The sequence below is a fragment of the Varroa destructor genome, unplaced genomic scaffold (genome assembly GCF_002443255.2).
Source record: "Varroa destructor unplaced genomic scaffold, Vdes_3.0 BEIS01000001.1, whole genome shotgun sequence".
NCBI classification, from domain to species: domain Eukaryota; kingdom Metazoa; phylum Arthropoda; class Arachnida; order Mesostigmata; family Varroidae; genus Varroa; species Varroa destructor.
Window position 1 is genome coordinate 61,246,553 of NW_019211454.1, and position 25,441 is coordinate 61,271,993.

Consider the following 25,441-nt stretch of genomic DNA (forward strand, 5'->3'; position numbering starts at 1 on the left):
ACATAACCAACGGGTCTGACGTTCTGGAAGAATCGCACGTTGATGGTGATCACACGAAATGGGTTAGACATCGCTAACGAGCCGGACATTTCTGCCATTGATGAGCAGAGTTAAGACTTCCTGCAGTCTAATTTGAAATAGCTACTATTGGCCCAATCGAAAGGTTCTGCTCTTTTAGCTTTATCGTGAAAAACTACTGTACAGGAACATAGAGCTTATGACTCAGTGTCGAAGAACAAATAACTAATAGCAGCCGTTACGAAAGTTAAGTTTGAATTTTACTTTATTTCGTTACAAAGCTCAAACCATTGTACGATAGTAGACAATAAATAACAATCACATTTATAATCATGGGAACCTTATTTTCTAATTTATCACATTGCTGTTCATGTTGGCCTATAGGAAAGTGATCAAATCATGGCGGACTGCATTATGCTAGCAACTGCGTAATACAATATGTTCCATGATTTCAAGTAAAGTTAAGATGTTCTAATTTAGCTTCGCGGATCTATTTATGAGCGGCATAGTCTATTTACCGATATGTTAGTTAGAATATACACGACTATGTACGTACTCGCTGTTTTCTGCATCGTACATGATGAAATTTTAAACACAAAAAATGGCTTAGGTGTCTTGTAAAAGAGAAATAGAATCACACTTCGCTAATAGATTGAGTATAGTATATTGTTCTTAGTATTTTACTTTGATATATATATTTCATCGAAACAAAGGTGTTTAGCTGTTGTTGCGGCCCGACCATCTCCGAACATACTCCGTCGATGTGGTGTAGCGTACATTTGAATCATTCTGTGATTTACTTTATTCTGTCACTATTATTACTCAGCAAAGTATCGTTCATCCTTTGCTGATAACCTAACAGTGGAAAGCCTTTGTTCGAATTTTGTCAATTTTAAAGATATGTACCTAGAAGCACAAGTGCTTTTTCTCACATTCCTCTCCCACACATTCTCGGTATGCAATATAAATCGAATTGTTTTCAATAATACTTATACAGGGAAACCCTTAAAAAGTGCCATGTAGATCAGCGCGACATCGCCTGAGGTTGATGCCACTCTTTAGTAGCAACGACAACCTCAATAATAATAATGACAACAACAACAACAAGCCATATTCTTTATTATCATAAATTGGGGCTGCTAACTGTGGAGACAAAAGTTTGCCCATAAACCCAATTATTAAGTCGTTCAGCCCACCATTTCGAATTAAAGGACGTTTTCACAGCTGAATATGCCAATAAAACGTATAGAAATTCTTCATTTACATTTAGCCTAATTCACTAATTCGGTTAATTGTCGACTATTTAGTTTTTGTATAGTATTATTTGTATAGTTGTTTGGACCTAGTCAACAAGAGGAACTTCATCTTCGTTTTGCCGACAGCATCTGAACCGTTCGCGATACAGCGGAGGGTTGAGCCCGCCCTTGATTGCCTTGTTGTATATCTGAAGCACGATGCAACTTGCGATCGCCACTATGAGGGTAAAGTAATAAAAATGGGAAAAGTTAACGCCAGCGCACTGAAGGTTATTTCTCACTGTTATTCACGTAAATTAAGAAGTCTGTCATATGAGAAAGGTAACGAGTAAATACGAGGTTACTCTGTCATCGCAAGTCGATAGACGTGTAAGGAGTATCTGAGCCGTTCACGGAATGACACCTAGCAGAAACTAAGGAACCATTATAGTCGAAGGGAAGGGCTATACTCACAGGATAGCCATCCCAGAAAGAAAAATTCCACCCAATCGTAGCCACCGTGATCCTTGATGACTCCGACTAACTGGGTGACAACGGCTAATCCGACATTCTGGATAGCCTGCATTACGCCATACGCCGTGCCTAGCTGGTGTTCAGGAATAACTATTGCGACCATGGGCCAGAAGGCGCACGCGAAAAACGAAAACATAAAACCTAACGTAGTCTAATGGACACAAATAAGATAGAACACACGAAAATAAAACGAATAAGTGGAAAAAATGAAAAATTAAACATAGCTTACAGGTTAATTTGCCTGGTCGTACTTATACAAATGCAATTTAAAACGGTTGAAATCCGTGTTTGTATTCGTGCCACCTTACGGTCACCGTGACCGTGGCACTTACTTTGTCATTAGTACGAACTGCCGACAACAGGTAAATTTCCATAGATATATGAGACTAAATATCAAACTATTTAACCAAGTAGCAAAATTTATGCAGATGAACATGAAAGCCTTACTACTATCACAATTTACTAGAAGTTTGATTAAATTAATTCATCTACTCTGCCAACGTTAGGACGTCTCTTTGTCGTGGCTCAGTGCAACGTATAGACTTCGCTTGCTAGCAAGTTACTACCAACCATGACGAAGTACGGAAGAAGAGGACTGATATCCATCGGTGCGAAGCTAAATACCAGATGACACGCGAAGCTCAACACGGTGGCAATAAGCGTCCAGAAGAGATTTAATCCAAACACATCACAGATCAAACCGCATAAAGGCGATATAATAGCGCTCACCAAATATGGAAAACTCGTGATTTCGTTAGCTTTCGCCTCCGAGAACTTGTACTTGGTTTGAAGGTAGCAACTATAAACAAACGATATAGGAAAAAAAGTCGGTTACTATAAGCCATTTACACAGCCGAAAATGCATATACTGAGTTTTATAAAGTAAATGCACAAGCTTTAAATTAAAAACAAAAAAAAATGTGATCGACGTTTTTGTTAGCTGTTTTAATTTCTATTTTGTTAGGTATCTACAGCATACGAAAAAGCTTCGTGCTAACATAATTTAGCGACTCACCTGCCGAAGCTGATGAAAGGAAATATAGAAACATAGTAAGTAACACAGACAAGACAAAGTAACCAAAATTGGACTGGAAAGTAGAGTACGTCCTTAATATTCACTGTTTCACCAGTGCCGTGAGCTGCTCGGTTGAGAATCCGCTCCGCGCGTTTGTCGAATGCAGCCAGGATGATTGCGCATATTAATGAGAATATACAAAGAACGCCGGCTGTAGAAAAATATGACGAAAGTAGAAGAGGCATATGAGTGGCTACAAGTGTATATTTGCATTTTAGAAATGCAGGTATTAATACAAAGCAACATTTGGCCCTCCATGCAGCTATACCAGCCTCACAAACCGATTAACATGGCAGGAAAGGACTCCTTTGGGAAGCACGAAAGTCATTCGGGCTTGCGTGGATAACCTACGGCACACTCTATAGAAATTTAGCCCAATTAACATATTTCCCATAGCACCCTTTGCGTATAGTTGGTTTTTCTTTTTTGTTTTTTATTAAACTACGACCTAACAGCACTAATATTCGTACTTATTTACGTTTTCGCTATTTATAAACACAGATCAACTTACGTCAGGTGGCAAAGACGTATTTTCAAATAAATAAACGTTTTGATAATGTTGTTTACTAAATAGTTGAATTTAAACAATTTAAGAAAGTATTCCTTAGTACCTGCCAAGGCCAGTTAAGTAGCTTAATAACCCGCGTACAAGCAGCCCATTCAATAACTCTAACGCGCACTATGGCATCTCAATGTAATTAAACTAACACTAAATAATTAAAAAGGAATGGTCTTACCTAACATGAGAGTGACACCAAGGGCCTCATGGCCCTTGAAGTGTTTCATGACTTCGTTATAGACAGGCACCATTGCGTTGAAATTTACTAAACTACCTGCCCTAGCAATCGATAGCAACAGGCCGAACACTGTGTTTAGTTCTTTGTCACGAAACCATAGTACTGCGTACGTATTCTGGGCGACTGTTAACGATTCTCCTCCGATACTGTAAGCCAGATAAACATTTTATTATATTTATTATTATGTTTAGATAAACATATTAACAAAGCAGAGGTAACTTACAATGCATTAACAACTTACTCATGGCTCGTATTGGTATTAGGGTCTCATTACTTAAAACTGACCCCATTATTCTACTCCGATTTTTTAAAGGCGCATAGCAAAAAATTGAAAGCCATCTTAATTAACAGCGATAAGTTAAGAGGCTTGACATACATCAAAACCTGAACATCATCAAAAAACATTTATTATCATTTGTTAAGTCTACTACCGTTTTGTATGCACATCATAAAAAAAAATGTTACGAACCCAAAAATGAATCGTCCGAATACCATCACCCAGAAATGATTAATCAGAGCTCCCCCGGCGAATATGATCTGCCCTAAACAGGTAAACCCTGCGAAGACGATTGTTCCCATACGAATGCCAAATACCGAATCGATAAAGAAGCCACCGAAAAAGCAGAGGATGACGTTCGGATAGGAATACCATGAGTAGAGATTAGCATAATCAGCATCGGTGACGTTCATATCTTCCATAATATGCTTTTGCAAGGCCGCCGGGTTGTCATAACAGAAGTAGGAGCCTGGAAAAGGATTACAGCACAAATTTTGTTCTTTACAGACATCAAAGTTTTAGTGTGCAATATTTAAGATTTAATCTAACAAAGGACAAGGCTAACACTCACAATACGGTTCTGAGTTGTGTAAAATAAGTTCTACGTTGCCTCCAGTCACTTAAGACACTAATAATAATGCAAGTTTGACAGGTCACTTTCGATCTAAAACAGGCTATCGACAACAGGCAGAACGACGGAGCAAACGGCAGTGTAATGTCACCCTTGGCACTCGCGTCATTTGCAAGTGCAAATTATAAAGCACCTGTTAAGTCTACCTACTAAAAATCGGAGACGTAAAAAATCTAAAGTGTTCTGCAAAACAATTTCCAATGAAAGCGTTTGGTCTTCTAATTTAGCCCGATTGGGGCATTATCCACGGCTATAGAAGAAATAGATTGCAAGAAAATGGATTATACGATTATTATTATATGCAAAATGGCTGTCTACCAGACTATTAACACATCAGGGCCGTGCGCAAAACGTATACAGGAAATATGTGGATCTTTAACCTGTTATGCTAGAAGCTCAAGCGTTATTGCATGCTGTAGGCGTTATTATTATTTGTTTCAAGCATATGCATAAGTTCGTTCCTTTTTACGCTCTTTACTTCGTAAATGATTATCACTATTAACGCTATTTTTGCGATAATAGTGTATACTGAATGGTACAAATAAAAGGTTTACCCATGATAAGGAAGTGACAACCCAGACGGATATCCACAGGTATGTAGAATGCTGGGACAAATATATCCACAGCTGACGAATCGGTCGTAAAGAGTGTGGTATTGCCTTTCCGCGCAGAACCCCATTACTGCGTTGGCGTGTGCCTACCAAAGTGGAACAAATTCAATCTACACGGACGGAAAACACACACGTTCTCGCACAACGTCTAAGGTATAAATAGGGCCTAGCAGATAATGCGGCGGCCGCCTAACATTAAAGATTAACAATCTTATGATTAATTTCAGCTGAAATTTCGTCCAATCGTCGCTGTCCTGCGGGTCGATCAACTTAATCAATGGAACTGATTTTAAAACAATAATTTTTAATGCTCATAATGACTGCTGGTAGATTTAAAGAGATCTTTTCCGCAGTGTTGCGTTCGTTATAATGTCATAATAGGGAGAACATGACAAGTAAGTCACCTTCAGGGCAAAAAAACAATGTATTTTTAGCGTCTAGATGTTGCTCTATGTGTCACCGTATTTCAAGTGTCACACCAAATTAACTAAAGCGAAACATGTCAAAAAGAATAAAGATAATTTATTGCAAAAATTACTGTAATCGTGAAAAGTATTAACTTGTATGTATCACGTACACAAATGTTTTTAATAAGTCATTCCAATAATCTGGCGAACGATGCCCCATGCAGTCAACGCACTAAGCATTCGAAATTAAACAACTTGAAATCATTTAATTCACATAAGTTCAACCAAACTTTATTATAGCCTAGTGAAACGTTAATCGAGATGTTTATAATAATAATAATTCGTTAGTACTCCGATTTTATAAGATTTTTACCTAATTTCGGATGAATGCTTCGTATTGTATCTTACAGATTCCTTCATAATTAAAAGCAAGCCTTCGCTGATACACTTGGAGAAGACTGCGGCATTGAAAGCACAAAACGCATTTCCGAAGAGAGCTTCTAAGAGATTCCCCTTAAGCATGCTTCCATCGATAGACAGACAAGCCTTACTTGAATTAGCTAAAGAAAAAAACGGTAAACTGCGCCTGTCTTCGCATTAACCATATATGACATGACCGTATGTTGATATCACTGCTAATAATTCCTATGAGAAATAATGAAACGTAGAAGTGAACTAACGCCAGGGACTGTGATAGACGTACCAAAGGGTAGTAGACACATAAAGATGAAAATGAAGTACCGATGAAGTCGGGTGCTTGGATTGCACAAATCACAGCCATTATAATGATGCCTGAACTCCTGCGATTCGGAATATTCCGAATTCAGCAACGCATTATGGTTCTCCGGTTGGGCCATTATCTGCTGAAATCATAAGTGTCACAAGGTAATAAGAAACGTAAGGCAAAGGAAAAAATACCTCAAGTGAATGATGTAACTATAGCGTGTTACGTATTATTATAGTGATTAAAATAACGTACTTTCTGATCCGTAACTATGGTTTAGAGTTGCTCGTTAGAACTGTATATGATACATATGTAGATTAACGCATGCGAATCTAAAACGTGCATACGCGGCTTATGCATGTGATAAAAATGAATTCAAGAAACTATTAATATCATGCAAAGTCTCTGCAAACCAGCTGAGAACAAGCACTGCCAACAATTAGTTGTACGTGGAAATTGAGTTGTGCGGTACAATAACTGCCTACTAAGTCAACCGGGCTCATAGTTATTTCTATTTGAACCCCAACACATCTCAAACGTTGCTCATTCTTATCAAAAACCATCTTGTATTTCTCAGGTTGTCAATTTCTTAGTGCGTAGACATTCAAATAATCCTTCAATATACGTCTATTAAAGGAAAAAGAGGAAGCAAAGTAACTAAGGAAAACAAGATATCTCTATTCGACTATTTTCATGCTTCAAAAATATGGCTCAGGTGAATTAATTGAGATTTGTTATGGCATGGCTATTGGTTCTCTTGTATTTGATTTAATTATTAAGTAAAAGATCTATGATCTGGAGTGGTAGTGAATAGTTGCCATCAGTTTAGCAACCTTTTAGGTATAATTGGATCATGCAAGATAAATCTTATAAAACTTGTGAATGCAAGGTGATTTCTACAAGTTCGTCTGCGTTCAGTGGTCAATATATATAACACGAGGTATCTCGAAGCTCAGTTGGTATCAATATGTATAGTGCTGAATGAATCGTAACTTGATTATTCTGCGAACGATACCATTATAATAATAAATGATGTAACCGACCGGCTAATATTCTGAGTCGATAATCTGGTGTTATCTCTGCACACACCCCTTCTTTGTCGTTCATAAGCGCGTAAGCTACGCGGACAATTGCATAATGAAGTGTAGCGGCTGAGTCTGACGACGTAACAGTGAACGGGCGTAAAACGCATCAGCCTACCTGTTCTAATTCGATTCAGTCTGCACACATAGCCATTTTCATTAGGTAAAACATTGTGAACTCTCGATTTGTACAATGATATTATGAACGAGGACGAACTCGTTCAGCCGTTACTAAATGCTTCCTCAACGCTACATAGACTCTCAACACAATTAAAGGCAGACAAACGCCCACAATCACACACATACGCATAAGCATAGATTCTGTGGAACAACTATCTGACTCAACGGGTTGACTCATTGTGCCTTGATGTAAAGCAAAGCACTTGCAATACTTAATGTTCTCCTGCTATGCACCCTTTCGATGCTTCGAGACTCCGACCCGGTTCAAGATTATATTGAGATCATGGAAAGAGTACCGCCATAGCAGATCGAATCGCCACCAGTTACTTAACGCTCCGAACGTGTACTACTAAATGACACTTTATTGCCTGCGTTGCAGTGGTACATTATATTCAGTCGTTTCTACTCAATCGAACTATGATAGAAAACACCTATGCGCTCCTTACGTAGTAACAGTATAGAGAACACTGTGCTCTCTCGCTTATACGTTCACTGGTATGATGCTTCAATGTGCTTAATTAAAGCTTTGTTTTTTTTTTCAATATTTTGTACTTACATTAAAGTTTGGCGCTTTGCTAGGTTCTATATGAGGCCGACTTAGAAATATTTTTAGGATATCCACTGGCGGCTAAAACACAAACTTTGTTTTTGATACAATACTATATCGCTCACCTATCTCACTCGGTAGTAGGCTCACCAACATAGTCATTTGTACAGGTAACGAGCAAAATGCTTTTCAATAACTCACCCAGTGCTTAAAAGTGCTTTGTCAGTCTCTAATACCATTTTCCAGGAATATATCTCATCGTCATCATCATATTGCACTTGATAAGCGGTTTATGATAATACCGCTAATTTAATTATAATCTACTCCCGATACTTTTGAGAGAAACAGTGAATATTAATTGTAACCTAATTAATTAATCATTGTCAGCTAAATAGGCCTGTATATCATGCCATAACAATTGAACTAATTAAACACAAACCTATTTTTTTTCAATTGTAGTTCTAAAAGCGAGATTCGATTATAGTTCATCTAAAGAACCGGAGTGCTAATATGGACTATGTTTGGGTAAATCAACGTTTACGACAGTCCATATATTTAGCACGTTATTTTTGCAACAAAAAAACTTCTAATAATATTTTGTAGGGAACATATATATGATTCACAAACGAAGCTTTATAAAGACAAGAAAAAGATAACATAATTTGTTGATTAGTCACGACATTTCACTAATTTTCGAGCTAGGTTACAAGCGGTCTATAGGTCTCAATCACAAAAAAGGGGTTTGTCAAAAAAAAAAGCAATTTTTTAAAAGTAATCAGTGATTGAACAAAGGTTCTTGTTAAAAATATATGTTTTATTATAATAATAATAATAATAGTCTTATCGATAGTTTTATCGCTTGCCTAACCAATATAAAAAAGTAAAACAAATTGAAAATATTTGATAATAATAGTAATAATAATAACAATAATTTATTTTCTCTTAACCAAAGAGCGCGTCTTTAAATGAATTGCGGAATAACTTGCCGCAATAATAATAAAAAAATATGATATGTATATGTTTTTTCCGTTCTTGTTCTTTTCTAAAATTTTCATTACTAATGCTTAAGGCTAATACACCGTTGGGAAGCGCTTTATACTTCCCGATGCGTTGTTGAGATCTGGGATCAAATCTGGGTTTGAAACGAAGTGATGTGCCCCACTTTACAGTGCGATAATTCATACTGTTAGTTATCTTCTGTGCTCATGCAGATTTTTTCCCCAATAAATTCGGCTGTTTTTTTAACAACGACTATTAGTTCTGGTTTAATCATGTTTTTTAGCCTTCCAGTCCGTTTTAATTTGCTATCATATACGGTCACATTCCTTATTCTCGAACATGCTTTGTGTTTCTGAAGCATCTAGACTTTTTTTTGTAATTTTCTTGTAATATTTTTGAAGTATCGGAACAGACCTTTTACTATCTGCCCTTGACCCAAAATGTTAATTGGGCAAAGTGATGGTAAAATGCTTGCAGAACAAAAAAGGGGTTTTGCATTTAACCATCACCAAATAAAAAAAATTAAAAAAAGATACATAAACGAAAACGGCAAGCTCTGATAATTATATATTTTGCTAAATGGCGATGAAAAATCGTGGGAGGGACGTTTATCTCTGGTACACTGAATAATGATTGCACTAACCTCTTATTAGAATATAACTTTGATATACTAAATTAAATGATAGTAGCTTTGAATATAATGATAACAACCTACGTAGAGCTCAAAGTGATATTCTTTAAGCCGAACCTCTAAAAAGTTACGTTATTACATAATTTTAACTGCGTCTCGTTAAATTGCCCGTTAAATGACTGAGCGAAGTTCCTTCCAATATGGATTTCAGTCATATGATTAATGCATCCACAAAAAGCAAAAAGATCGCACTTATATAGCTAATAAATTGGCTGAGTGGTACTAAGTAAATTAAGCTATCGCTAAAATTATTAATCTCATATAAAGATAATATGTGCTAGGCACAAAACCTGGTGTCCAACAAAGAGGTTTTTAGTTTTAGTTATGTTGTTTCCAAGCCCAAACGTCACCGCGCAATAATCTCTGGTAGCCATTCTTTCGGGAAAGGGCGGCCAACACATTTTAGCTAACAGTCATTTCGAGCATTTTGATCTATCGATCCTAAAATTAGGTAGCACAAAGGCTATAATATGCTTGACGATGCATAACTCTTGATAATACTTATTTAAGGTGACGAATCACAAATAAAACCCAATTAATTTATAGAGTAGTACTCACCTAATGCTCGAGGCACCCTCATTTATTACTTATATGTTTATACCAAAAAGCACTTTTTAACATACGAAACGTATACTACTGGCAATGTCAAATGATTTTTGCACAACTCAGTTTACATAAACCTAATACACGCTTTAGACAGTAAAGTTGCTCTTTTAATATACCTAGGGGTTCATACAAGGCGTCTTCTTTTGAACTTAGATTTGAAATATAGGTATAACTTCGTGACGCTTACTATGTGAGAACATGGTTTTATTGTAACCTATATAGATTAAACGTGAATATGGATTATACCCGTTTGATATAAGCTTAAAAACTTCGCTACTTTACACGATTCGCGTCGTCTGGGTCTTATATGCAATATGGAACGTCCTGACAGGCTTTCAGACAGAGTTGTTTAAAAAAATCCAATTGTTTGTTAATGTTTTTGATATGTTATATTTTCAATGAAATAGGAGGATCCACTTTCACGTAATTTCTAATGCCGACTGAATCTTTTTCACGTTCAATTCTGACACAGCTTTTCGAAGATTACTTCGTAACACCGTCGCAATATAATAAGATATAGCAATTAATCTCTTACAGTAAACGTTCGCTATGAATAATACAGATCTCAGTATTGTTATGACACTTACATAATGAAAATCGTTTTCGAAAAAAGCCGCGTCTAGAAGTGTAGCATTTTTTCTCTATTGTTGATCACTGCAATGAAGACGAAATGCATATTGTAATTGTACTTTAGAGCTTTTGTTACTTGCTTAGAATTTGATATATTCTCTATTAATTTTTAGAATCCTAGATGCTACAAACTACTAATCATTTTTGAACTAATGAATTAAGTAAACTTCGTCAATTTTATTGCTAGAATGATAAACAAGTATCAGAGTAGCAAATGACAATTGGTTCTTAACACAGGACTGTGTTTACTAAATTTCTAGATGACTATAGAAATATCGACAATGCGTGAATAACGTGATCACTGCATTTCTACTTGGCTAGGCTGCTCTCGAAAAAGGTTGTTTATCCACAACATCTCTACGCAAAACTGCTATCGAAACCATTAAAAATCTAATATATTATATGCAACTATTAAGAGAAAACATTAGAGACATCTAATGCGACATTACGCTATAAAATTATGAAAAGTCTAAACTTTGAAAAACATTATTTCCTGTTGGCTATGAAACCTGTAATATACTGACTTCAGTTCCTATTACTATGTGAATTTCTATTCAGTGCAGTCAAACACGCCTCCTTACTACAAAGTTGAATATAAAGCTAAATTGGTACGCATTTTATTTTAAATAAGTTAATTATGTAGCAAAAAAAATCTTCACTGAGGGCAAATGCACATTAAGGCCAGAATGCACAACCATCAACATCGCTAAGCATCAAGTGTGGCCGCTGATGTTGTGGTCAACAATCGAATTTCTACAGTTTAAGGAATGGGCATTACCGAAAAGAAAATATTTTTTAATTTCGTTTGCATTTTCGTAGGACTACTCACCTGATCCCGTTTGTCAAAAATAATCGCGCCTGCCCTCAAAGAAACCTGCGTCCCTTTCATAGGTGGAAAGAAGGCCGTCTGTTGATGTGTCGAGCGAGACACATTCACTCGAGAGTGAAGCGTGCTATTGCTATCAACTAGCAGACGACGATGGCGCAGCAAACTTGTGACGTGTGCGTGGAGTCGCAAGCAAAATATAAGTGTGTGTGCAGTTTGAGGTACTGTTCTGTAAATTGTTATAAAACACATAATAGTATCGTGCGTGGGAGATGCTGTAAACCGAAAGAACATCGAGTAACACGAGACGAGTCGAGGTATGATATTTCTTCCATCTTATTTCTATCTGGAAGCGATTCGATTTGCGTCACGTGCATTCATTCATCAGATGAGTTCGAGCTTTCCGAACGCTTGATGGTCTAAAAGCGCTAAGCTCAACGTTACTATCCATTGTAGGTCTCATGAAATACTGTCGGATTTTATAAACTCTTATTCTGTCGAACAAGAAAAGTATAACGATTCGGATAGTTGTGATGGCATAATCTCATCTAATAATTCATTTAATCTGTTTAAATATTTTCCTCGCATTTTGCTTTGTATTTGCAAGTTCACAGATATCCGACGCTTCTCGATATAGTCGGAAAGCAAACAAGTATTATACGTTATGAATAGCGATTTTTTGAGTAAGCTGCTGTTCTCACTTCTTTTGTGTTGTCACTTAAATTCTATTTTATTGATGCATTGTTATACTCGCAAGAATATACGCAGTCAGTCACTTTCGTTTCGGCTCGGAAACTCCCAGAACATTCTGAGAATTACGACGCTTCGCCCGACGACTTGGTCGATCTTTTGACGTACTGCTTCATAATCTAAAATAATAACTGAATACGTTTAAAAATATAAATGACACTATCTGAATGTGTGTCTTTATGTCTCATCTCGCATATATTTGCGTTAAGTTAAATTACTGCTATATCAAAAAAACTAATCAAAAAAGCACTTGAATTAGATATTACAAAACGGTATTTTTAAATATCTTTATTTTTATATAACGGTTCTCCTTTCATATGTCAAATATTATTGAATATATTTACATTTTCCAATTCATACAATTCTGTATAAGACGTGTATACCCATCATGTTAGAGGATTTAGTTCATCTCAGTAATGGCACGTTGTCGTCTTCAAATTTTAGGCAATTGATACCGTCGGACTCGCCGAAGCGAGACTTTCCCCGAGAAGATACGGTAACTAATAGCATATTTTATTGTCGAAAGCCAGAAGCTTTTTTGTCCATATCTTTTGCACTTGGACAAATGCTCCAACAAAAGCGTGTGACTCTTCACCACTATTCGAAAAAAAATGTCCTATTAGACTCGTTAACGTTCCAACATAGGAGTAGACGCCAAAGTGAAATCTCTTGAAACCACAGTGAAAAAACAAAAAAATACAATAATTTGCGCTCTAAGACCCAATGTTGCCCTGTTTTTTTTTTTCGGGATTAGCCTTATCATCGTTTTTGCTTCATCGCGTTGTTGGAAAAACACTTTAGTCAGAAATAAAAAAAAAGTAATGCTTTTTATAGGGTGTAGTAATAACCGAATCATAATAACGTTCGTATAATCATTACTTCAAGTATGTACATAAAATTCTGTTTTATTTATAGTTCATACAAAAAAAAAATCGTCCCAGACACATCGTTTGTAAAAGATATACACAAACTATCCAGGTGTTATAATAGCCGCATTTATAGTATATTTTGTTTGCAACCAATTCTAGGTTCCACCTCGTCTTCTCGAGTATCTGCAAGGTTCTCGGGAACTTCGTACGACCTTGCAAAATCCACATTTACGCGATCTGTTAACCAAATTAGCATCTCAGTCAGATCCCGCAAGAATGCTGGATCAACTGATGCAGGCAAGTGGATAAGTCAACACTGTATTAAACGATACCCATCATTTATTGAAAAAAACACATCTGTACTACCTAAATACCTAAAAGAAATATCTAATAAGTTGTACCTACCACTAATTATCGACGCCAAGCAAAATAATTGTGTAAAAGAGAATAAATATCTTTAAAAAGTCGGAATTAAGTAAACCAGCTCTGCCAGACACAATGAGTATAGTAATGATAACAGTTTTATAAGTAAAGTTTACTTCCACTTTTTTTTCATCAATCTTACGGTCGTTTTTCAATCAAGGTAATTGTTTTCATACCCATTTTTCGTTGCAATTGCAGGAACCTCTTTTCATCGAGTTTGCCGATGTTTGCATGAATGTCATTGAGCCGCCCGAGGAATAGGAGCTTCACTTTAATACCCTTCGTTCATATTCAGTTCGTAAACTTTTGTAATATTACATTTGCAATGAACATTCACCCAAACTCAAGTAATATGTTGCAAATTATTTGAAGTCCTTATGATAATTATCAACTGATATTGTTGAGTGTTTTCTGTTGAATATGAAATGAATTACAAATAAATACATTTGTTAACATATATGATAATAAATGTTTCAAGCTCTTTTTTTATTGACATCGTTATTATAGAAAACGGATGACCGGAATTGAACAGATTCCGTGTGCTTTATCGGAATTCCAAATATTTACTCCAATATAATACTATGCCAGAAAGCATGATTTATCGTACTAAGCGATGATGTAAATTATACTACCGTCAACTATAAATTATTAGGTGCAACCGTTTCTAGCGACACTTTTATTTGCTAAATGTACCTGTAGCGCTGAAGATAATATTCTGCTAAGATTTTGCTCCGTTGTAATCATGAAGCCAAGTATTCTGGCATCGAAGGAGCCAACGATTGAAATGCTGATTCGCAACCATATGGATTCTTTCGCCGATAAGCCAGCTCTGGGCCCTTGCTAAAAATCGGTCTATCGTGAGCCCTGGTCTCGGAAAACATAGGCATCTTAGTGCTGAGAAATGATAACCGCCTTGAAAATCCGCGATTGTTGCTTTACTCTATCAACACGATGGGGATACATCTTCAACCTATACAAAAACAACATACGATACACCATTTCTACGATCCCGTCATAGGAAAATCACTGAAGTTAAAAAGAAATATCGGATGTTTTTGTTGACACATTTGATTAATGACGAAAACAGCTAGACATTGTTCTGCTCGTTAGCGGTTGCACAGTAAGCGCCAATCGGAAAATAAGGGAAACGATGATAGGAGCTGCCATATCAACACCGTTTATAAGAAAAACGAAAAAAATACCCAGATGAGAAAGATACGCTTTATTTTGCAATATATAGCAGCGTAACAACTCTGCATTTTTAAGATCCACTATATCTATATATGGCAAAATACCTGTTTTAGTAACTACAAGGGTCTTTTAATAGGTACAAGTATACAGCGAATTATAAATTGCAGTCATATAATTAGCATTTAATACTTATACAAGTAGTATGCATTTCATTTGTAAAATTTTACTTCTTATTTCTATATGTTATGGCCGAGAAATCGTCGATCCATTTAATGCTACGTTGATATTGTAAAAGGCTTAGACTTAGCAAGCGTTTAATTGGGGCACTACATCTTTGATTGGCCTATTGAACTGGTAAGTATTATTATCATTATTACGTAAATATAAATATTCTTCCAATGTTTCTAAGTTCTTGCTTTGTTACTTAAAAACGTTCTAATTGATCGGTTGAGTATCACTGCGTACAATTTAATCGCAAAAATCCTCAATTATTAACCGTTAACTCATGTAAGTATAAAACATCTAACCAAAATGTTTGTTTGAAAGTATCTCATGCCCAGGTAAAAAATGTTTACAGCTATTTTGATAATTTCATCTGATTTTCAAGGAGTGGTCAGTCTTTAAAATCATCTTTACTGCACAAGTGACCACTTTTATTTGCGGAACAAAGGCACATGTTACCTTCAGATTATGGAAGATACAGCGTTCTAAACTACCGCGCAATTTGTACTACTACAATAAATCTAACGCAAGAGCTATGAAAGGTTGGTGCACCCAATACTGGAAATGATACAGCCTACATCGCGGCAACAAGTTAAAGGAGTAAAACTAAATGACTATATACGGCTTGAAAATCTAGTAGCTAACCGAGAGAAGCGATTAAGTTCAAACTTAGTTTAGTAATACATGCTGTCTTGAATGTTTGTCGATTAATTTGTATTTCGCTGCATTCGTAGTAACCTGCAACAACGTTCCGTAAGCCCCGGTGTCCTTAGCACGAACATTGTCGTTACGGTCGTTGCAGTGTTTGCTACCCTGCGCTTGTGCATTTTTACTTCGAACTTTATCTGTCGCTCATCATAGATATATTTACAAATAGAATATGGTGACCAGTACCAAGAGGACCGGAATAATCTATATCTATATATAGAATTGGCTTTGAAATGATATGTAGGGTCAGGAAAAATAGATCGCAGCACTAATGTTTACGGTATATAGGTTGATTTGATTTGCAGAATGTTTCATGGTGGCTTAAGTGGAATGGTCGTAGCACGATATCAACAAGCATAAGATATCCCTGGTTGATTATATTTTTTGGCTCAACAGTCCAAGCCATACCATGTTGTCCTCCTTCTTGCTCACTCTTTCCTTCTTTCTTTTTCTCTTAAAAATGTATTATGTATATAGTTTAACACATATAACATACCACTCCGTTTGATCTCCAATATTCTTCTCTTAAACAAGCGAGAAGCCACCGCGCTGATATACGATGCTGAAAAACGTTTTTGAAAATTGCGGAAAGTGAGCCACGTAGCAAACTAAAATTTGAGTGTGTACATACGTCTCGTGATTTCCCCACATGAGAACATTCTACATCGAAAGAAAAAACATATTTTAGAAACTCCTATGAACATCGGCAAACAGTAACTGGTAGTAGAGTTTCTGATGAAACTGTACCACCTGTATCATCAATTAAAGTACTGGTAAAAATTCCAAATTTTAAGAGAGAGCATCTAGCAAAACATCTTCGTAGGCCTTCGTCCGAAATGCACTTTACTTCATTATTCGTTGTGCATTATTCTCAGCCGTTCCTGCGAATTTCTGCGCAAATACGTCTGATTTTCTACTTAAGGATTTCCGAGTATAGTGTAAAGAAAGAAAGACGAATTTTTTTCCAAATATATGCTTTCCTTTTTGGTATAACGATAATATTAGTGGTCAACAACAAAAATAATCATACACGTAAGAAACGTAACATTACAGACTTGGAATCTTACCCTCATGTATAGGGACTATATTTCAACGAATGCTTCTGCATTCCGAGCTTATCTGGTTGACGTGGGCATGAATATCGGTTTTTTGCTCTCCTTACAATTTTCTCGGAATTAAATGCTAGGAAAGTTAACATCCATGGGTGCTTCTGTGTAACCACGGGTCAGAATCGCCCTGTAGATCTTTTCCTGTGAATTCGAAAGCATGAAAATGACGCAGAAAAAGCTATTAGAACGTATCACACACCAGTCACTAACCTGCATATGCAACACATATAGCTTCTAACAATTTTCGATTTTACACATGGTTTTTTTTATGTGCAGATTCGTGACGCTGAGGCGTCTGCTACGGTTGTGGCGAAAAAGTGCGGCTCTAATGAATGCCAATTTTATTGACCTGAAAATAAGAGCAAATGTTTTTTAAACTTTATTGTTGTTTGTAGAAACTAAATGTATTAAATGCAACTATAGGTTTTTTTGTGAATGAATTGCCAAAGTGTGCAAGGTCATTAGCGTATATTGCGTTAAAATGTTTGTAGGGATCGAAATATATTTTGAAGATTTCTTATGTTTTCAAGAAAATAAAAGTTCAAAGCTATGGTAATTGTAACGCTAAAGCAAAGAGGTAAAAAGCGTTACCAATGTTGTTATCCAGAAAGCAAGCATAACTCAAAAAAAGAGAAACAGAAATTTTCTCCGTAAAAACACTCCGTAGTTCTCGACTCGTAGGCAATATTTCACGACTTAATGAAATAGTTCAGTCGAATCTGACACTGAACACACTATGCAAATATCATGAAGCTCCTTACGCGTCTTTTAGAACGATTGATACTTCAAAGGTCCCATTTTTCCACAGGCTGTGTATCTCTATTAAAATTTATATAAGCGATTAAGATCCCATAAAATTTCACAAAGACTTCGTGCATTTAGAGATGCATTGTGTAGGTATCATCGACCTCAGAAATAAATTTATGAAAGATGTTTATCAAATTTTACAAGTCTGGCGGTGTAGCTTGACTTGTATGGTCGGTGGCAGTTTTTTCAAATACTTTAATACCTGTTGTAACCTGCCGGTTTTTTTAAACATTTTTTCGACGCGTTCTTCTCAATTGGATCATTGTTGATCATTCGGCCATTTAACTTGATCGCATAATGATCAAGCTGTTTTTGCCTTGTTATCCAATTAACTTTCAAGATTCTATATCAGTATGTTTGGTCATTGCCTGTTAAAGGAAAGGATGTTAAAGGGAAAATGTGTGTACAGGAAAAATATGTATATATATAACCAATACTGACAGCATTACAATGAAGTTGAAGCACTTTTTGTGCATTTTCCCCACATTGTATTCTTACGGTTTTAATCTAAATGTTTCGAATTTACGTCCGGCACCACCATTAGACATTCCGTCAGACGAAAGGGTGGCTCCCAGTATGAAACAACGTATGTCTATGCCTAGATTCGGACTTATACTACCAGGCATTACTAAAATTAGCAGGTAAATACGTTAGTCACTAAGTTGGCACGCGGGATCAAATCTAAAAGCTTTGTGAAGGCCGTTTTAATTTCATCATCATTTTTAGCTTACTCGATTATATCTGAGAACTTGACAAGCCAGTCGAATTCTTACGTATTATTATTGTTGTCAGAGAGATGAAAAGCTCTGGTGCTATGACATTTCACTCTGCAAAAGATTTGCTTCTAAATTTGTTGGAAATCAAGCGGTCGGTTATCTGCTTAATTTTTTTGGCTATTTTAACAATGTAGTTCTGTATTTGTTGTTTTAATTCCTCATTGATGAAACTCTCCTTTTACGTTCCAGAAAGTTTTTTAGAATCTTTTAGATAGGTATATGTAGGCTCAGTCAAACCTGTTGCTCAAATAGCAAAATGTTACAGCTCAATAAAAATGCACTCAACCTAACTACACAGATTGATAACGCCTATAAAACTAACTTAAGACTTTAAAGTAATATTGAAAATACTCCAAAAAATAATTAAATTTTATCATAACAAAATTTTCCATTATCACAGATTTTTTAAACCAACGTTACTGCCTATTGAATATCAATACATATCATCAATTTGGTTACCATTAAATAATTCGTGTTTTCCGTCAGTTAATGAATCCTGATTTACTTTTATTGATAGCCGACGTTGAAAGAACACTTGCCAAGCCGTGTGCTTCGCTAAACGCTGCGTTCGTCGACTTCAAGACAGCCTTCAGCTCGGCGCGTAGGAACAAGGCTATGCTCACGCGGACTAAGGTGGATATCGCTGTGATTGCCCATAACCTTTCCAATACGATTCTCTAGGAAAACAGAATAACCACCGACAACAAAGTAGCCGAACCCACGTTGGCTCGCTCTAGGAAGACAACGTAAGCCCTTACTCTCCATCTTGCTGGAGGACCTCCCTAATCAAATAAAAGGGCCCAGAAAATTAGTCAAAGTCGTCTTGTACACAGATGACTTAGAAATATACGGGTCGAACTGGTTTGAGTATGGCAAGTGTAAAAGTTACAGACTAGTGATTTACTGTCAGTCTGATTAAGAAGAACGCGATTAAGTTTAAAAGGGGAGGCAGGACAGTGGCCATTCATGCATTGTACCTCACTACGTCGCGCTTTGCCTTGCTTTTCTACGCAAATGGCAAAAGTTTCACTGCGCACGACATCAAAAAAGAGCGGGAAGGCAGTGTTGGCCGCATGAACAATCAAATTGCCTTATCGTTTGTCCCTCGCAATCAGTTTTAGCTTGCTCAACCTCGAAGTAGCTCTGATTGCAACGTGTATGATACACGTGATTTGGAAAAATCTAGAACACCTAGAGAAACTGAACTGCGTCAAAGCCTCCTTTTTCAAAAGAGTACTGACTACATATAGTGGCCCAGATTCTGTGGGTCTTATTATCTTTTGGCCGACTCGTCACTGCTGTCTTAGGGCCTACATGGTCACTTTGAGCTTCCAGCAACGGAAGCTTTCAAAAATGAAACTCAAAAACTAGAAGCAAAAATTCGCAGAGGGTCGACGGGTGTCTCAATGCCTAGGGTGCGACGAGAAATAATGAGTGAACAAAACGAACCGGCTAAACAGATATCTCGTTACTCGCTTGACCGCGCATTGGTTCCACTATAGACTCTGCAGGAACGCAGGTTCTCATGACTCTAACGATAAATATAAGTGATCCAGATGCGAGGAAAACTGTGATAGATATCAAACCACCTGTTGCCTCATTTTTACAAGACTCGACAAGTCTCTCAAATTAGTTTTATGAACTCAACAAAACTCGTATAGATTATATTACACAAAGCGTTTCAAATGGTTCTGTGTATTGTTTTTGACAGTAAGGTGCTGTGATGTTGACTTGTGTTTTTGACGGTTTCGACTACTATCAGTAAAGGTGAATAAATTAAATTTGATCATAGCTCAGTCATAAAAACTCATAATTTATTTGTTGTAGGAAGATGGAAATTCAGTAATAACGAATCTTTTTTTTTGTGGGGATACCACTAGATTTGTATATTTCCTTGGTATCCTATAGCTAGTTCTACGTGAAATGAAGCATCCGATCTTGATAAACAGGTGTACTTACGTGTATTTCTATACGGTTATAATTTGTATTATATCGACATATTTCTACGATAATTATTTTGACGGTACTTCATTTTGGATATTCTTTCTAAAAACAGAGCAGTCCCCATAAAAGAATGGAGAAAACGTTTATGCTTTCTTTTCGTAGACTGCTTTTGATAGTCAATGACCTTTGCCTTATTTAAATAGAGTGGAGTAACGACCGCAATTCTTTATGATGGTTCTTGTTTCTCGTTACCGACATGTCCTTGTCTTCCAGTGGATTGGCCAATATGTGGTAGAGGTTTAGAGATGGCCTATCGATTGAAGTACTCGTTTGCTCCCAAACCATATATCCATCGTTGGCCATTCCGATAGTGACGTCGAGTACACGGTCATCATAGCTGCACGTAATACATTTTCGCCCTATCGTTTAGAATGTGACGTTTCAGAACTTAAATAACGTGCATCGAGTCTCTCAGCTATTCTGATAATTTTTTTCGGCCATTAAATACGTCATATACGTTAATCAACATGGTTATCTGCAGTGAATTTTATATCGTACATTATTATCGTTTTACATCAATTATAGGGTTTTTTCGTAATGTGAAATTAACGAATAAGATAAGAGTAGATTCGGGCAAGTTCGATAAAAATAACTACAGAAATGATTACGTTAATGAATGCGGCAGGTGAGTAACTTTTTTTTTGACAGAAGTCAACTGCATGCACTACTTTTTTTTAGAAGGTAAGTACTCAGTGATATGTAATGAAAGCTAGCATAATCGGACGATGCGGTAGGAATTCTAATTTGGTTAGAAGATTACGTAAGTGAAGAACATAAGGTAAGACTAGTGCATTACATTATTGGTAAACGCCAAATAGAACGGGACGTTCTGCCAATATTCAGGGAAGTACGTAGTCGAACCGGACACAGTGATTCGAGACAATTTATACTTGAGATTGCTTTACAAATTCTGCGAAAATGAGGTTTCTATTAAGCAAGGGTTCATAAACAAACACTGCTTCCCACTTCATACGATGGGTACTCCATTCACCGAATACCGTTATATGCTATAAAGCTATACGCTTATGCGGAAGTATTAGCTGACGCACTTAGCATGAACAGAGTCATTCCTCTACTTTTAAAAGTAACATATGTGATAAATAAACCCTACTTTTTTTTTAGCAAGTTCGCCTAAAATTAAAAAAAAATAGCTGTTATACGAGATAAATTCAGGAGCAGAAGTAAGTTCTTAAAAAAGGAGTTAAAGTTTATTCTGTGCTAATATAGCAGTGTGTGTTTTAAAAAATATCTTACTATATATGCACATATATTTAGTAACATTATGCAGAACTACAAAGAGAATTATAGGGAGCCAAATAGGATCGTTTAATCAATGCACCATGCCTGAAGCGTGCTTACGCCAAACGTAATCCATTTGTTGCCACGACAATTTTTCCTAAAGCCACACGGACGTATTCTATGGAAAGACGTATGAAAAAAAAACGTCTAACTGGAAAATTGTTTTTGAATAATTATTCACAATTACAATAGAACGATATGGTAGGGTATTTGAATGTATAGAGTTCCTACATCAACGTAAGCGTTTATTTCAAGACATTTAGGGTATTTTTTAGGACCTTTAGGATAGGATATTCAATATTACTACTACCACTAATAACAATTAACATTCTTAGTATTTGGCACACATGATCCAACGGCGCGGTCCGTTTTAAACCATTTCAGTTTGTATGTATGGTAGTTGTTTGACATGTTTACGTGTAACGTACTCAACAATTAGCGCCTACAGCATTCAACTGAAGAATAAACTAATTCAATGTGTACTTAATCTAAACATACCCTCGTAATAATTGTTTATATGTGCTAAAAGTCGTATGCGGGGTCACGCTTTCGTATTTGCTGGTGGCTTATTTTGCGATCTTTAATGAATAGTAAACAATACAAAGCGGCACAGACGTTCCAGTTTTCATTTATAATAAGTTACCCTCTTCACAATGTTAAATAATGGGCCTACTTAATTGAAGTTTATTTTGAACGGTTATCACCTGCGCTACGCAGTTCGGAATGACTAGACTGTTACGGGCGAATTTGGCGTCTCTAAATATTCTTTAATATGGAAATTTGTGAGTGAAACCGGTTGAGTTCATTTCAGGAGAAATTAGTAAAGGAGGAAAATTCAGTGTTGAAAATCAACGCTTAGTGGTGACTGGTGAAACAAAAAAAAAAGGCGTTTTTGGCAGCACAGTAGGTAAACGGTGCAAATGTCTCGAGAACTGTGATTGAAGTGTCCAACGCCAGTGAAGAGATAACCAGATGTCGGGACCCAAAACGTATTGTCGCAATCAAGGAGACTTTTGAGGGAAGCGGAACCTAGGGTTTAAAGCTTCGTCGGCGAAAACCAGCATTTGAAATGTCACATGTTATAGAATTTTAACATAAGTACTAAAAAGAAATGCACGAACTGAGTGACAAATGAGCTTTCTATTAATTGACTCCAAGCCAGTTCTAAATGCGTAAAACTTTCTTCAACAAAAAATCGAATATGTCGGCAGTGTCGAGTAGGTTGGAACGTAAGACGATGCTTGAACTTGCAACAGCCATCACAAGCATCCGCTACTATAAAAAGCTCGCCAAAAATGAAACAATGAATACAGCCCACTATCTCGAATTCCCCAGGGGACTTATGAACCGTTGGCACGGCGTTTGAAAACATGCAGTCTGATTACTGGGGATGACAACCCCAGACCTCACTGTCATGCTTCAATTATTTCTTAAATTGGGCATAAAAATGCTCAACCTTGACTTCAACTCGCTTATTCTTCCTACCTAAGTCCATGCGATTACGGGTCCTAAAAAGCCATCTGCTGGGCAAGCATGTCTTACCATCAATTTATTTAGAAAATCCATACATAGGGATTTCAGATATGGGAACGCAAATGGTGAGTAGATGGCTGTTCTAGCGCTGGGACAAGTATATGAAAAAAAAAAAATAGAAGAAAAAGAGCACCTCTAACAGCTACAAAACAATCATCATTCTTGCTTAACCGGCTCAAAAGTTACTCAATTTGAAAATCTGCAGGATTTGCTTGTAACAATCTAATACTCTGTATCTTCTCGTTCGTAATTGAAATCATTTAGGGTGTAAGCGTATTTGGTCAGTATCGTTAATGTGATTCATTTTATCAGGTTCAAAAGAAACAGCGTTTGCAGTCAAATACGAATTTTATTGAAAACCAGTATTACAGAAGACAAACGTGTTCATAGTTGTGTGCTTCATTAGATCTTCGATAGACCATTGAAGTAGTCGTGAGACATTAAGCTGCTAATTTACCTTGAATATAACCGTATTGTCTGTATGACACGAAGTTAATACTGAAAATAATGGGTGTGGACTATTTGAGCCGAGGTCGTATAGCCAGAATATTATTTCTTGGTTTAATCATAAATTTCTTCACACAGAGATTTATCGGTCCATATCTTTCATATACAGTACGGTGATCTTTTTCAAATTTCTTTTGTTGCCCTTTCTTGTAGGAAGTAGACCGTCTACATGCAGAGTAAGTGGCTGACAAATTATGTACAAACAGATGATTGATGAGAAAAACTCCAACAAAGCCAGGAGGTCTATACTCAGTCGTTGCACTCACACATCGATCTGAAGCAAGAGTCGTTGGCGTTATAACTATTCCGTATGCTCGGATGACGTGCAGTCTTTTACTAATACTTTTTTAACTTTGACCTTTTTTTACTCAAAGTACACCTGGCAAAGAATACCTTTGGCGCTGCTTAAAAGGGAAAAATTTCTTATAGTTTTCGCTTGAACGGTTACAGAATGAATTCCCTCTAGAGATCTACTGCTGTATACGGTCATGAATTTATTTAAAATGTCATCAAATGTCATATTATATTTCATAGTATTATATAATAGGTCCAACGTTGTTAATATACGTCATAAATTGACCAGTGGATGGTGCGCGAAGGTGACATATATGTGTGTATACACAATACGAGCAAATTGGCTTTTCTTTTAGGAATGATATTAATTATTGATCTGTCCCCGCACCTGTTGTCTGTGGCATTATAAGCGAAATAACTTAGATATGTATTCCGCTTATCAGTATGTGTACACCAATATCATGCCGCCGGTTCGACGGCCGTCTTGTTAACGGTTATTGACTGTTATTCAAAGACCTGGGAATCCACAGTATCGGCCAGCGGCAATTGCCTACTGTAATGGAATGTATCGTTCGAAGCGGTCTCTCGACCGTTGTTACACCAGCCTGCGGTATCGATCTCGTATTATAATAGATACCAAAGACCTCAATTGTTGAATTAGATCTTGCAGTTCTGGCTATGACAGTCGTTTGTCGTAGATCGCCGCAACGTTTTTCTATAGAGGAACCCGGCTTGTTGTTGTCGCAGCAACTGCGGCCCTGGGTCGAGCCGTACGTATTTGCGGGGTGCTGCTGAGCTACGGTTGCAGTTCTCGTCGATCGGGTTGTGGGTTACGCGAACAAGCAAACCGCACACGCTTTGTTCGATGTTGCGTCTGTCGATGACCGATGGTATCTGCCTGTCGATAGCATCTCTATGTTCAGACAGGGGTTAGAAAAGTGGCAGAACGCGCAAGAAACGATGGCGGAGAAGGAGCAGGCGTGTGAGAGGAAAAAGAAGCGCAAGACCAACTCGGAAATGGATGAACAGCCAGATGAGACCGCAGACCGTACGACTGGTACTCCTCGGTGGTGCGCTCT

At 36.9% G+C, this 25,441-nt stretch overlaps 1 protein-coding gene and 1 long non-coding RNA gene across 10 annotated transcripts; one reads left to right on the forward strand and one right to left on the reverse strand.

Moving 5' to 3' along the window:
* Nucleotides 1–256: 256 nt before the first annotated feature.
* LOC111255333 (lysosomal dipeptide transporter MFSD1-like) lies at nt 257–12,198 on the reverse strand. 9 transcript variants are annotated; one of them, XM_022817205.2, is made up of 9 exons: nt 11,874–12,196; nt 6,289–6,448; nt 5,122–5,264; nt 4,129–4,405; nt 3,600–3,805; nt 2,803–3,013; nt 2,358–2,586; nt 1,728–1,938; nt 257–1,491 (listed from the first exon to the last, which is right to left on the reverse strand). In XM_022817205.2, the coding sequence occupies exons 3-9, from the start codon at nt 5,123–5,125 to the stop codon at nt 1,361–1,363; spliced, it is 1,269 nt and encodes a 422-aa protein (XP_022672940.1). In that variant the 5' UTR covers nt 5,126–5,264; nt 6,289–6,448; nt 11,874–12,196; the 3' UTR covers nt 257–1,360. The 9 variants fall into 9 exon arrangements, with proteins under 9 accessions (XP_022672940.1, XP_086843790.1, XP_022672933.1 ...); XM_086987664.1 differs by lacking the exon at nt 5,122–5,264 and adding an exon at nt 11,002–11,068 and having other exon boundaries at nt 6,289–6,445; XM_022817198.2 differs by lacking the exon at nt 5,122–5,264 and adding an exon at nt 11,002–11,068.
* On the forward strand, nt 12,183–13,737 carry LOC111255334 (uncharacterized). The gene is made up of 3 exons (XR_015326826.1): nt 12,183–12,322; nt 13,065–13,116; nt 13,649–13,737. It is a non-coding gene; the product is annotated as an uncharacterized LOC111255334 (long non-coding RNA).
* Nucleotides 13,738–25,441: the final 11,704 nt, after the last annotated feature.